At 34.0% G+C, this 13,190-nt stretch overlaps 1 protein-coding gene across 2 annotated transcripts in view; it reads left to right on the top strand.

Moving 5' to 3' along the window:
- Positions 1-13,190, top strand: part of CEP112 (centrosomal protein 112) — a 560,812-nt gene that overhangs the window by 163,943 nt on the left and 383,679 nt on the right. For both annotated transcript variants that reach the window (XM_037809125.1, XM_037809126.1), the window contains one exon: positions 6,296-6,375. In XM_037809125.1, the coding sequence (XP_037665053.1) occupies positions 6,296-6,375 (80 nt within the window). The remainder of the gene's footprint in view (positions 1-6,295; positions 6,376-13,190) is intronic.

The following is a 13,190-nucleotide window of genomic DNA, read 5'->3' on the forward strand; positions in this document are numbered from 1 at the left end:
TTAAAAGTACATGTTGCATTACTTGAATTTAAGTAGAGATCATTTTTATTAATTTAATTACCTAAGCTGTGTAATTTCTATATAAGTGTTTATTTATGTAATGAGAATAAAAGGCAGTGTCAAAGAAAAATTAAAATATATTTGTAATGAAGTTCTGGTTCAAAATGACATCTGTTGAATATACTAACTGGATACAAGCTTAAGGAAGATGTCTCAGAGTCTCAATTCCAGTGTTCACACATTGAAATATCAAAATGTCCTTGTTTCTAAAAAAGGTTACAAAACATTAAGGAAAAAAAAAAAAAAGAGGAAGCGATGTTCCAGGCAAAGGAGAGGATTAAAGCATTAGAAACCATCAGTGAGGAGGCTCAGACCTGGACATTCCAGAAAAAGACTATAAAAATAATGATGCTAAATATGCTCAAAGAACTAAAGGACTACATGGACAAAAAACTAAAGGAAATCAGGAAAATGATAGACCAACACAAGAGACTATCAATAGAGAGAAGGAAATAATGAAAAGGAATAAAGCAGAACTGAAGACCACAGTAACGAAAATTTAAAATTCCCTAGTAAGGTTCAGTGGCAGATTGGAGCAGACAGAAGAAAGAATCTGTGAACTTTGAAGGTATGACAACTGAGATTGTTCAGTCAGAGAAGCAGAAAGAAGAAAAAATGAAAAAAGGTGTACAGACTCTAAGGAATCTGTGGTGCACCATGAAGTATAATAATGCGTTCATTGTGGTGTCCCAGAAGGAGAAGAAAGAGAAAAGAGAGCCAAGAGAATATTCAAAGAAATAATGGCTGAAAATTTCTCATATTTAACAAAAGACATGAATATGTGTATCCAAGATGTTCAATGAACTCAATAAACTCAAATAGTCCCACACCATGGCATATTATAGGCATATTATAATCAAACTCTCAGATGTCAAAGATAAAGAGAGAATTTTGAAAGCCACAAAAGAAAAGCAGTGTGCCACATACAAGGGAGCCTCAATAAGACTGAGTGGCAATTTCTCATCAGGAACCATGGAGGCAAGAAGGCAATAGGAGGACATATTTAAAGTGTTGAAAACAAAAAAGTGCCAACCAATAATTCTATATCCAGCAAAACTGTCTTTCAAAAATGAGGGCAGGATTAAGACATTCCCAGATAAACAAAAGTTGAGGGAGTTCATCACCATTAGACTAGCCCTACAAGAGATGCTAAAGAGAGTTATGCAGGTTGAAAGGAAAGGACAGTCAGTAGTCAAAAGTTGGAGCCACATGAAGAAATAAAGATCTCTGGTGAGGGTAATGACATGGGTAAATATAAATGCCAAAACTACTGTGTTTTTGATTTGTAACTCCACTTTTTACTTCCTTATAGGATCTGAAAGGGAAATGTGTAAATGTGATCAGTGATATTGAACTCATGATGTAAAGACAAGATGTAATTTGTGACAAGAATTACATAAAAGGGGGGACAGAGAAGCATAGGAATGTAGTTTGCATGCACTATTGAAGTTAAGTTGGTATCAAAGCAAACGTAGATTCAGGATGTTTAATTTAAGACCCGTGGTAACTACAAAGAAGATATCAGAGAATATACAAGCTCATGGAGACAGAAATTAGAGTGCAGGTTACTAGGGATGGGGGGCAGGGGAAATGGGAAGTTAATGCAAAATGGGTGTAGGGTTTTTGTTTGGGGAGATGGATAAATTTTAGTAATGTAAGGTTTAGTTAAGGGTATGACAATATTGTGAATGCGATTAATCCCATTGGATGACAGGCTTGGGAGTGGTTGAGATGGGAAAGTTTACATTGTATGTCTGTTCCCAAAGTTAAAAAAAAAAGAGGCAACTAAAGAGACAATGACAAATAGAATACATGACCCTGGATGGGATCTAGCAAGGGAGGAGGAAAGGCTCAAAGTGCATTATTGGGACATATGAAAAAATTGGACTGTAAGCTTTATATGAACGTTAAGTTTCTTGAACATGATAATTACACTTAAAGTGTTTACATAAGTGAATATCCTTGTTCTTAGGAAATGTACCTGGCAGTATTAAGTTTTCAAGAAGCATGAGGTATGCAACAGATAGATAAATAGAATGATACTGCAAATGTAGCACAATGTTAAAATTGGTGGGTCTGGGTATCTGGGGGTGGAGGAAGAGGTACATGTTGGAGTTCTCTGTATGGGGTCTGAATTATTTTTGTAACTGTCCTGTACATTTGAAAATGTTTCAAAATAAAAAGTAAAAAATAATAAAATTCAGGGAAAAAATGGCATCTGTCTAGGAGTCTCTAATGTACCCTCTACCCTTTGTCAGCTTTTCATTAAAATAAAGACAAAATTTAATTCACAGTGTTGGTGAAAACAAAGACTGCCAAATAACATAAAATTCATCAGCATTTATGTGATGCATGAAGAAGACTTGCGATTGGGGTAAGAGTATGGTAAATTCATAAATCTTCAAGCTGCTAGGTGAATAAAAAAAAACTACTTACACTTAGCACTTAGCATAGCTGTGTTTCCATTAAGACTTCTTAGAAAAATGTAGAAGAATGCTGTGTGCCTCTCCTACCATCTGTCCTTTTTGTTGAGCATCCTGACTTCTCTAACCCTAACATGTTGCACTGTGGAGCAGGCAGAAAACTTGACAAAGCTACCAACTCCCCACTTCTCTTAAGTCACTTCTTTGCCTGCTTTCATAAATATGTTATATTCCACAATAAAAAAATGATTAAAATTTAGGTGGAGATTTGTTTTAATGAAAACCTTCTCATACAAATCTTTAAAATTTCATGTCTTACTGATTTGAAATCTGACCAAAATGCATATTTCACTCACTTTTCTGCATGTCTTCACTTATACAATACTATTTTAATAAAACTTTCTCTTGGAAAACTGTAAATCAGTTATGTTACTTAGTTTTTAACTAATTTTTTATATTTACAAACAAACACTCCACCAGTGCCCCTCCTCCCATTCCCCCAGTAACTTCTGAATCCTATCTCTGCAAATTTTCTGTTTCTATTCATCTCTTATAAGTGATATCATATAATTTTTGTCCTTATGTTCCTTGCTTATTTCACTGAGCATAATATTTGCCTGCAGCATGTCTCATAACTTCATTCTTTTAAGAATGGAATCAAGGAACCTGTATGGTTTTTTTTTTTTTTTTTTTTTTTTTTTTTTTTTTTTTTTTTTTTTTTTTTGTCAAGCTCCGAATCTGGAGAAATAATAAATTGTTCAAATACTAGTGGGGAGAAAAAAGCCAAAATAGGGTCTGTGGGAAAATACTGTAGAAGAAAGTGATGGGAGTATTACACAGAAGATTCAGAGAAAGGATTTTCTTCTGAAATTATATTACTGTGTGATCCAAAAGAAAATATCAGGAAATTCATCAATAGACTACAAAAAGATGTGATGTCTATGAAAGAGGAACAGATAGTCAAAAGGAAAGAAGACGATATGAAAATGGAGGTAGTTATAAGGAAGGCTTTAAGAACATAAAGGCACAGTAGCAGATTTAAAAGTCACATAGGAACTGGCTAAGAATAGAATTTATTTTGTAAAGAATTTAATCAGTGATATGAAGGACAAACATAATTATCTTTCAGGCTGCAAAGGAAAAGAACAGAGGATCAAAAATGTGATAGATAAGGGCAGAAAATAGAAAATCAAAATATAATAATTGATTTTCCTGAAGGAGGGCTTAGAACAAATTAATGCAAAATAAAGGTCCGAGAACTTTTCTGAAGGTCTATGCAAACAAATTTAAGAGATTCACTCTGTATCATACAAATCAATAAAAAGAGATTAAAAACATTTAACTTGAAGTACAAAGAGAAAGATCTTTTAAGTAACCAGTTTGGGGTGGTAAAAGTAAAAGTCAAATGATTTCAGTCTTCCTAGTTGCAAATCTCAATGTCATAAAGCAATAGAGTAATCTTTACCGTGTTTTTAGGCTAAAATGTTGTGACTCAGGAATCTTATACCCATCTTTTTCTTTATGCACGAAGGCACCAGAATGAAATTCTTAGATACGCAAAGTTTTGAAGGGTATACCGCTCAGATAGTCAATTTGAAAAATAAAATTGTTGTATGATGTACTTTTTAATCAACCTAAAGATAAAGAAAAAATCAAGTCAGAATAAGACAAAAAACACACAAAATAGTGAATGAGAGCGATGCATTTAGATATTTAAGCATTTGTAGTACACTGATGAAATTAAAAACTGTCTGTCAGTCTATCAAAACATGCAGGAGATTGGAAGGAAAAAATATATAGAAAAACGAACATAAAAAACCAGGAAGCATAAATCAAAATTGCATAATAAGACCACAATTTTTATTTACAGCAATAAATGCAGTAACTTTCCCTGGTTAAAGAAGAAAGTGTATAATTTTGATAAAAAAACAAATCCAACTGTGAGATATTTACAAGGAGCATACATAAAATTAATCAACAGAAAAAAATTAATAGCAAAGAATGAGCAAATATGTGTAGGTAAACTCCAACAGAAGGTAACAGTTCAATCATTAGTTGTACTACTGGTGGTTTCTTCTACTAACTGCTTTCTTCCCAGCTTTCTTTCTCACCTTCCACTTGTGGAGGTGTCTGCTTTTCTCTGCTTTTTTTTTTTAAGTTGTTATTTTGGACTGACTTTCAAGATTTCATTTGAAGAAAGAATCTTACTATGTTAAAAACATGTATATTTCCAAAATCTTCATATTAGGTCATCATAATTTCATTTTTGGACTTTAATTCTTTGATTATATACATTGAAAAGACCAAACCATTGTTGGAACGGTGCTTCTATTGCTTGAGTAATGTTTTTACTCCAGTTCAACATACCTCCTTTGTGCCAAGCACTGTAATACATACTTGAGGTCTAAGATTAATAAGGCAGCAGTTTCAATCTTGAACCTGGTAAAATTTTGAACAACAGACTTTTCCTTTTTTTCCATGTAAAGTAAAATAAATGCAGTGGCAAACATTTGCAAGGCAAGTTTCTCTTTTTCTTCTTGTAACAAAAATAATTTCCATGAAAGATTTCCAGTTTGCTATTTAAAATGTAGTGGTGGGGGGCTCTTGTCTCCTAATTCTGATATTTTAACCTCTTCACCACCCTGCATTTTCCTCTCTGCCTCTATCAGTTTTTTTTCTCTCTTTGGTGATTGCTACCAAAGCATCCAGTGGAAGCTTTGTGATAGTCTTGTGGAGAATTTCCTCCTTTTAGTTTACAAGCACACTGTTGATTTTAACTTTCTTTAAAAACGAAGACACTAAGGGTAAAAAATACAAGAGAATTACAAAGGAAAAGATCAAAGAACATAGGGTTTTTAGTTAAATAGCCCCCTCCAATGTAATATAAATAGCCAACTACAGGTCTTTTGGGTTAGCACTCCTTTAATGCTTGATATACTGTGGTACTGTGTGTTTGTGTGTGTGTGTGTGTGTGTGTGTGTGTGTGTATTTTGTTCTCATCACCCCTGCCCCCACTCTCCACTCCAGAGGTTGCACCTTGAGCCTCACCTGGGGTTGCCAGTGGGTCTGTGGCTTGATATTCTTACCCCATTAAATAACTTGAGCTTTCTTACGTACCAGCTAGGCTCTGCATCCTTAGTTGCCATCTATGTAGAACCATGGCTGCTGTTTTTCTTCTCCTCTTCTCTCTAGCAGTAGCAAAGCTTCCTTTTCCTATTTTAAGATCCTTATGTCCATGTTGGGTATTCTTATCTGCATATGCATATGAAGAGCTTCCTGTGAAAGTACATTTTCATTTAGTTCCCATCTTTGATGCTGCCATTCCACCAACTCAAAGGATAACTCAGTGGAGAAATTGAAACTCTGGCAGGGGGATTTTTCTCCCCAACTCTGTAAATGGTTAAACATATCATTCCCTGAACTGGAAGACAAAACTATTTCATCATAATTCATATGTGCTTGGGGGAATACAGAAACATGATTTGTCATACTCTCTTGGATCCCTTGGCTCATTTGTATTAAATTTTTTCAAATGTGATTGTTCCCTTTGTTAGTTTCTTACATGTCAGTTTATTTTACAGAGAATTCACATGCAGGTAGATTCAAGGTTTGGCCAGAAAATCAGTCTTGCAAGTATAGGACTGAAATCCTTCTATGATGAATGATTGTGGGTAACCAAGTTTCTATCTTGAAATATCTAAATCTAATTTTATATAAAAATGGGTTTAAGATTACTGTTTCATGGTTTGTATTTCTCCTTTGAGTACATTTTACTTGTCTTTCAGTAAATTTTACATGCCTTTTTCACACAGGTTCATGACTTACAGAATGAACTTGATAAAGAAAAGGAAGATGCTCAAAAGAAAATTCATAAATTTGAGGAGACTTTGAAGTGAGTAAAATTGTAATAGGCTTAAATTTTTTGAAATACTCTTACACTCAACTGTGAGCCAAATTAAGTAACTAGAATATAAACTTCATATTTTTATAAGAGCCTTGCTATGGTTTAGTTTGATTCAGTTTTCCACCATGAGTCTCTGTTTTCAGAACTTTATTACTAGCCAGTAAATGTTTTTAAAAAAGGAAAAATCAGTTCAGCTGTTTTTAAGTGATAGGAATGTAAGAAAATAGAGCTTAGTGGTTTCAGATGCTTTGTTCCTCTTAAGTGAAAACAGGTTTTTTAAATATTTGAGATTTACGTCTTAGGACATTTAGAAGTCCCTCTGCAGATTTTATTCAGAAATTTGGATAATGAAATGTGCCAGTTGTTATATTTGAAAATGGACTACTACAGACATTGTTTAGGAAAGATTTTGTCTTTTGATATAATACTTAAATGTATATAAAGGCATTAGTTTATTTGTCTTCTCCATTTATTTGCTAAGTTGATTTGGCCCTTTCAGTTTTTGGCTGGAGACATTGATTTATTCAGTAAATATTGCGTTCCCACTATGTGCCAGGTAATGTGTAGTCCCTAAGGAAGATACAGATGGTTGGAAAGATATTACAGAAATTTCCCAATCACAGTACAGGGTGATAAGAGCTTTAATAGGATGAAGATCAGCAGAGTACCTGCCCCAAGAAAGTGATGTAGGAAGGGAAGTTTCCTTGAGCTTAATATAACTAGCTAACTCCCAGAGAATCAGCTAACTAAGCAGAGGGAGGGAGAGGAAACCGTTATGCAATCTTCTCGGCAAAATTTGATACTAAGCTTGTTTGATTCTGGGTATTCATTTTGTCCTTTCTGGAAGTTATTCCTGTTTGGAGGTTTGGGGAAGCAAGAAAAATGGTATTGAATTTAACATTGTTTGTACAATGTATTGGCTCAGTTGCTGAATGGAACATCTTAAAAGAATTTATGTTCTGAGCCATCACAAACTATCAATGTTTAAAAAATCTATACAAGGACTTACTGCTTATTTGTTTATATCGCCAAGCATGTCATTAGATGAAATCAAAAGAGAACTTCAATAGTCAATAACTTTTAAGTCAAATGATTGTATCTTATACTCCAACTTCATTAGTGACACAACTGGAGCATTCTTGCTTTACGGATGATGTATTAATCGGGGTTCTCCAGAGAAACAGGATTGATTGGAAATGTGTGTGTGTGTGTGTGTGTGTGTGTGTGTCACAAAGACATTTATTATAGGAATTGGCTCACAAAACCATGGAGATTAGCAAGTCTGAATTCCATAGGGCAGGCCTTAAGTTGGGGACTTGATGGTGATGTTGACTTTCCCTGGAGAGGTTGGAAGCTGGGAACTCCGATGCAGGTGATCATGAATTCCTCAGGAGAAGCTGGCAGGCTAAAGTAGAAATAAATTTTTTTCTTTCTGACTGCTGAAATTCTCCGTTCTTGCTTGGCCTTCACCTGATTGGATGAGGAGTCTCCTTTGTTGATTTTGATGTAGTCAGCTGTAGGTACAATCAATGATTTAAATCCATCTACAAGATACCTTCTTGGTAACATTTGGGCAAGTGATTGCCTAACCAAACAATAGGCAAACTGATACACGAAACTAACCATCACAGTTGATATAATCTCCTTTTATTCCTCATTAATTCACTTTTTCTCTTTAAAATGTTAACAACTTTCTTCTATTCAATTTATCATACTTTCTTCTCTGTTTTGTTCTGCGTTGCCTCTGTTCTGTTGTAATTTCTTTGTATTCTCTTCATTTGTTTGTTGATTTGTATTTTATATTCCTCAAGTGCTATTGCCTTTACATAACAATTATTTTGTCTAGAATCTACAGTGTATGTACCTTGTAGCATCATATTGAAGGAAATAGAAAGTTTATAAGATATATTCCAAGACATAGGGCTGCCCTTAATGATTTTACAGTCAGCTTAACCACTTGAAATAATTAGAATAACTATGGATTAAGTTGTTTGACAGTGCAGTTAGAGTTCAGAAAGATTTTTTTCTGGTGAAATATTGGAAGTTTATTTGTAAAACCATATAGTATCTTTCAGTGTTCAGTGATAATGAAACTTTGATACCTCCATGGTTTCTGTACAGATTCAACATAAGCATTTTCTGGGCCAACATAGGGCCTTTAAAAGACTGCCAAATACTGAATTTTTAATAAAACTCCTCTGTAGATTTTTTTCTCCCATTCCCTATGTAAGTTCTGTCTTCATTTTGACTAAATATCTGGATGATCTTAACAGTATAGCACCCAGAACAACACATAATCTGTTCTGAAAGTAACAGAGTGACTTATTGTGAGGTCTGAACTTCAAAAGAAAGAACAAACTGGCTATTTTCCTAAAGGAAAATATTCTGGGGGCAATTGATTTTGAATCTAAGAATAGTGATAGTTCAGTTGGCCCAGAGACATTTTCATTTGCTAAAAGGCAGTTATATGATATAGAAATTTGTCTTGACTTTTAGCAAAATTTTTTCTTTAATACATATGCACAAAGATGAAAAAATATCACCTGTAGAATGTGATGTTATTCATTCATGCAGTCGTTCTTTCTTTCATTCACTCAATAAGGGATTATTTCTTCTGTGCATGTTGAGTATGTAGTAGAAGGTATTCAGAGGAAATAGGAATATATACATTTAAATTAATATATATATATGAATACATGATAAATGTGGTGTAAGGCAAAAGGTTTTTTTAAAAAAACATGTAAAAAGGGAAAAATTGGTAAGATGGATTAATAATGGGAGGTTTCTTAGAGAAGAAAAAGGTTCAACTGAGTTTTTAAGGAAGAGTGGGGATCTTTGTTGGAGAAAAGATAAACTAGGTTTTTGATCCCACCCTTTTCTCTCCAGAGACTCCACACTCTGAAGGTTGTTTTCCCTTTTCGTTTCTGTTTTAAGGCCTTCTTCCTCAGTCAACTGGTTCCCCTTGTTATATTATCATGTTTGCTCCTTCCATATAATATTTTTCCTCTCCCCCTAATTTGCCTCGAAGCTACCAGCCCATTTCTCTCTTTCTGTCACGGCTGGACTTCTTGAAAGAGGAAATTGGGCTTGTAGACTCTGCTTCCTCATTATCCATTCTTCTGATTCCATTGTTTTTAATGAAGCCTTCTTCCAAGTTAGAATCACTGTAGATATCAAAAACCCATTTTTACCCGAGATTTTAGAGTGAAGTGAATTTAGAGTCAGACAAACCTGGCTTTGAATCCTGGCTCTGCTACTTATTTGCTGTGTGATTTTGGGCAAGTTTCTTAAAATCTCCAGACTTCAGACATCTCCTCTGTTGGAGAAGATGTCCTTCATCCCTATTGGAAAGGGGACAATAATAACCTTTCATATAGGGTCATTGTGTAGATTATGTGAATGTGTATGTGTGTATTCTATGTATCTGTCTGCCTAAAGAACTTAGCACAATGCCCACACATCAATATGCTATTATTATGCTACCTGGAAGATGACCTAATGACAAAAAAAAAAATCATCATACTCTACAATGTCCTAAATAGGCATTATTTAATTAAGATAAAGTAATGACTTGGATGGTTTCTTCTAGTTAAGGAGTTCATCTCTTTTATCTGGGACAGTGATATGTGGTGTTCCTTCAAGCACTAATATAGTTTATTATATTATCTAAATAGAAATATTTGTAAAGGTTATCTGTCTTGTAATTAAAAGTGGAAATTTAGCCTCTTAAGGACAGTTGGACTGTTTCCCCTTACCTTAAAGGGCTTCAAAATGCAATATAGAGTTTTTCTGCGTCCTCTCTTGCAGTAGGTCAAAGTACTAAGATCTAATTGACCTGTTGGTAGCAAATACCTTCCTCATTTATTTCTAATATGTTGTAGGCTAGGAAGACAGGTGCTGAAACTTGTTTCAGTAGGTATAAATTAAGCGATTTCATATCTGTTATCTCTTACCCTCACAGCTACCATTTGAAGTTAGGTAGTGGCTTTTATTATTGTGATCATTTTTTAGATGATGAAATTGAGGCATGATGAGGTTGTCAACAAAAATATATCATGACAGAAAAAGACCTAATGTAGATGATCTGACTCCCAAATCTCAGGTTCTTTGACTCACTTAGATCATAGTGTGGGTGTGTTCTTGTCAATTGAGTGGCTTGTATTGTACTTGAGATGGTAGTGGGAAGAAACTGGGTAACTGAATTCTGACATAATGGTTGTGTCAAAGACTGAGAATGGCTGGGAATTTTTCTGTGAGTAGATGATGCATTTGATATTTATACTCTTTCCATGCAATTGAAACTGCCAACTCAATGTTTGACTGAGCACTCCAGTTGATATTTTAGAATTTATTGTTATTTAAGAGGAACATTTCAGTTGCCATCAGCATTCACTTTAATTGCTAATTTCTTGAAGCTAATTTGCATGTTGCTATTGTTTCTCAGAAATGAAACTATTTTAATGTTGCTGCCTTAATACTATTTCAATTCTTGTTTTATAAATGTACTAAAACTTTTTCCATCCTATTTTTATTGTAGAAAATAATTTTAATCAGTAACTGAGAATTATCTGAAACTATGACTGCAGACATGGTATGAGTTGTAGGCATTCATTTTTCAAACATGCCTAATTATTTAAGAAACTTTGTAGACTAAGGGATGGAAAAATGAGTATCTATATTGTTTTGGTTTGCTAAAGCTGCTGAAATGTAATATACCAGAAATGGGCTGGCTTTTAACAATGGGGATTTATTAGATTACAAGTTACAATTCTAAGGCCATGAAAAAATGGCCAAATCAAGGCATCAACAAGAGGATACCTTCTCTGAAGAAAGGCTGTTGGCATCCTGTGTTCCTCTGTCACATGGGAAGGAGTTGAGAGAGAGCCACTGAAACCAGAACCCAGGAGAGAAGGACATGGCAACATCTGCTGTTCCTTCTCTCCTGGGTTCTGGTTTCAGTGGCTCTCTCTCAACTCCTGTGGGTTCTTCTTGCTTCTCTGGACATTTCTCTCTCTCAGCTCTCACCAAATGTCTCTGCTTTTTATCCTTTCATAACGGACTACAGTAAAGAGTCCTTTATTTGAATGGGCTGGGTCACATCTCAATTGAAACAACGTAATCAAAAGGTCTCACCCACAATAAGTCTGCACCCACAATAATGGATTAAAAGAACATGACCTTTTCTGCAGTACATAATGACTCCAAACCAGCACATGATATATAACAAAATTATTTGATATAGCAATTTGAATGATTAACACAGAAAGAATATAATGCCTTTTTGGTGGAGTTAAAATCTATCAACAAGAGAAGAAAATTGTACAAGTTTGGTTTATTCCTTTTTCATATATCTTTAGCCAATTTGATTTCTGTTTTTGGTACTATAAAAATAAGAAAGTGTTGTGATGAGAATTTATATAGTTTTTAAAAAACTAAAAAAAAGTTTTTTAATTAATAAAAGTTGTAGGTTTACAGAAAATTCAGGTAAAAATATCCAACATTCTTTTTACCCCATATTGTTGACACTTTGCATTACCCTGGTATGTTTGTTACAATTGATGTATAAATATTAAAATTGTACTATTAAGTATAATCTATAGTTCACATTAGTTGTATTTTTTCCCATATAGTACCCTATTATTAACACCTTGCATTAGTGTGGTACATTTGTTATAATTCATGAAAGAAGACTTTTATACTTGTGTTATTAACTATAGTACATCATTTACAATAGAGTTCACTGTGTTAGACAGTCCTATGTTTTCTTTTACTTTTTATTCTAGTAACATATATATGACCTAAAATTTACCTCTTTTAATCACATTCACATATCCAGTTCACTGTTACGCTCGCTAAATTGTGCTACCATCACCACTGTCCATTTCTAAAACTTTAACCTCAACCTAAATAGAAATTCTGTACAAATTGACCATTAACTTGACATTCTTTATCCTCAACCCAGCCCCTGGTAACCTATATTCTAGAGGTATGAGATGAGATTGCTTATTCTAATTATTTCATGTCAGTGAGATAATACAATATTTATCCACTTTTGTCTGGCTTATTTCACTCAGCCTAGTGTCTTCACGGTTCATCCATGTTGTCACATGTATGACTTCATTCCTTTTTATGGCTGAATAATATTCCATTGTATGTATATACCATATTTTGTTTATCCATTCATTGGTTGATGGATACTTGGTTTACGTCCGTTTTTTGGCAAATGTGAATAATGCCACTATGAACTTCAGTTATATATCTCTCCTTGTGCCAGTACCAGGCTATTTTGACCTCTGTAGCTGGGTAATAAGTGATAAAGTCAGGAATTGTGAGTCCTCCAATTTTGTTCTTCTTTTTGGCTATTTGGGGCCCCTTACCCTTCCAAATAAATTTTATAATTGTCTTTTTGATTTATGCAAAGTAGGCTGTTGGAATTTTGAAGGGGATTACATTTAATCTGTGAATCATTTTGGGGGAACTGACATCTTAATGATACTTAATCTTCAAATCCATGAACATGGAATGTCCTTCCATTTATTTAGGTTTTTGATTTCTTTAGCAATGTTTTGTAGTTTTCTGTGTACAAGTCCTTTATGTCCTTGGTTAAATTTATTCCTAGATATTTGATTCTTTTAGTTGCTATTGTAAATGGGTTTTTTCCCTTGGTTTCCTCCTCAGATTACTTATTGCTAGTGTATAGCAACATGACTGATTTTTTTTTTTTAATCTTCATTTTATTGAGATATATTCACATACCACGCAGTCATACAAAACAAATCGTACTTTCGATTGTTTACAGTACC

The sequence above is a fragment of the Choloepus didactylus genome, chromosome 18 (genome assembly GCF_015220235.1).
Source record: "Choloepus didactylus isolate mChoDid1 chromosome 18, mChoDid1.pri, whole genome shotgun sequence".
Lineage (NCBI taxonomy): Eukaryota > Metazoa > Chordata > Mammalia > Pilosa > Megalonychidae > Choloepus > Choloepus didactylus.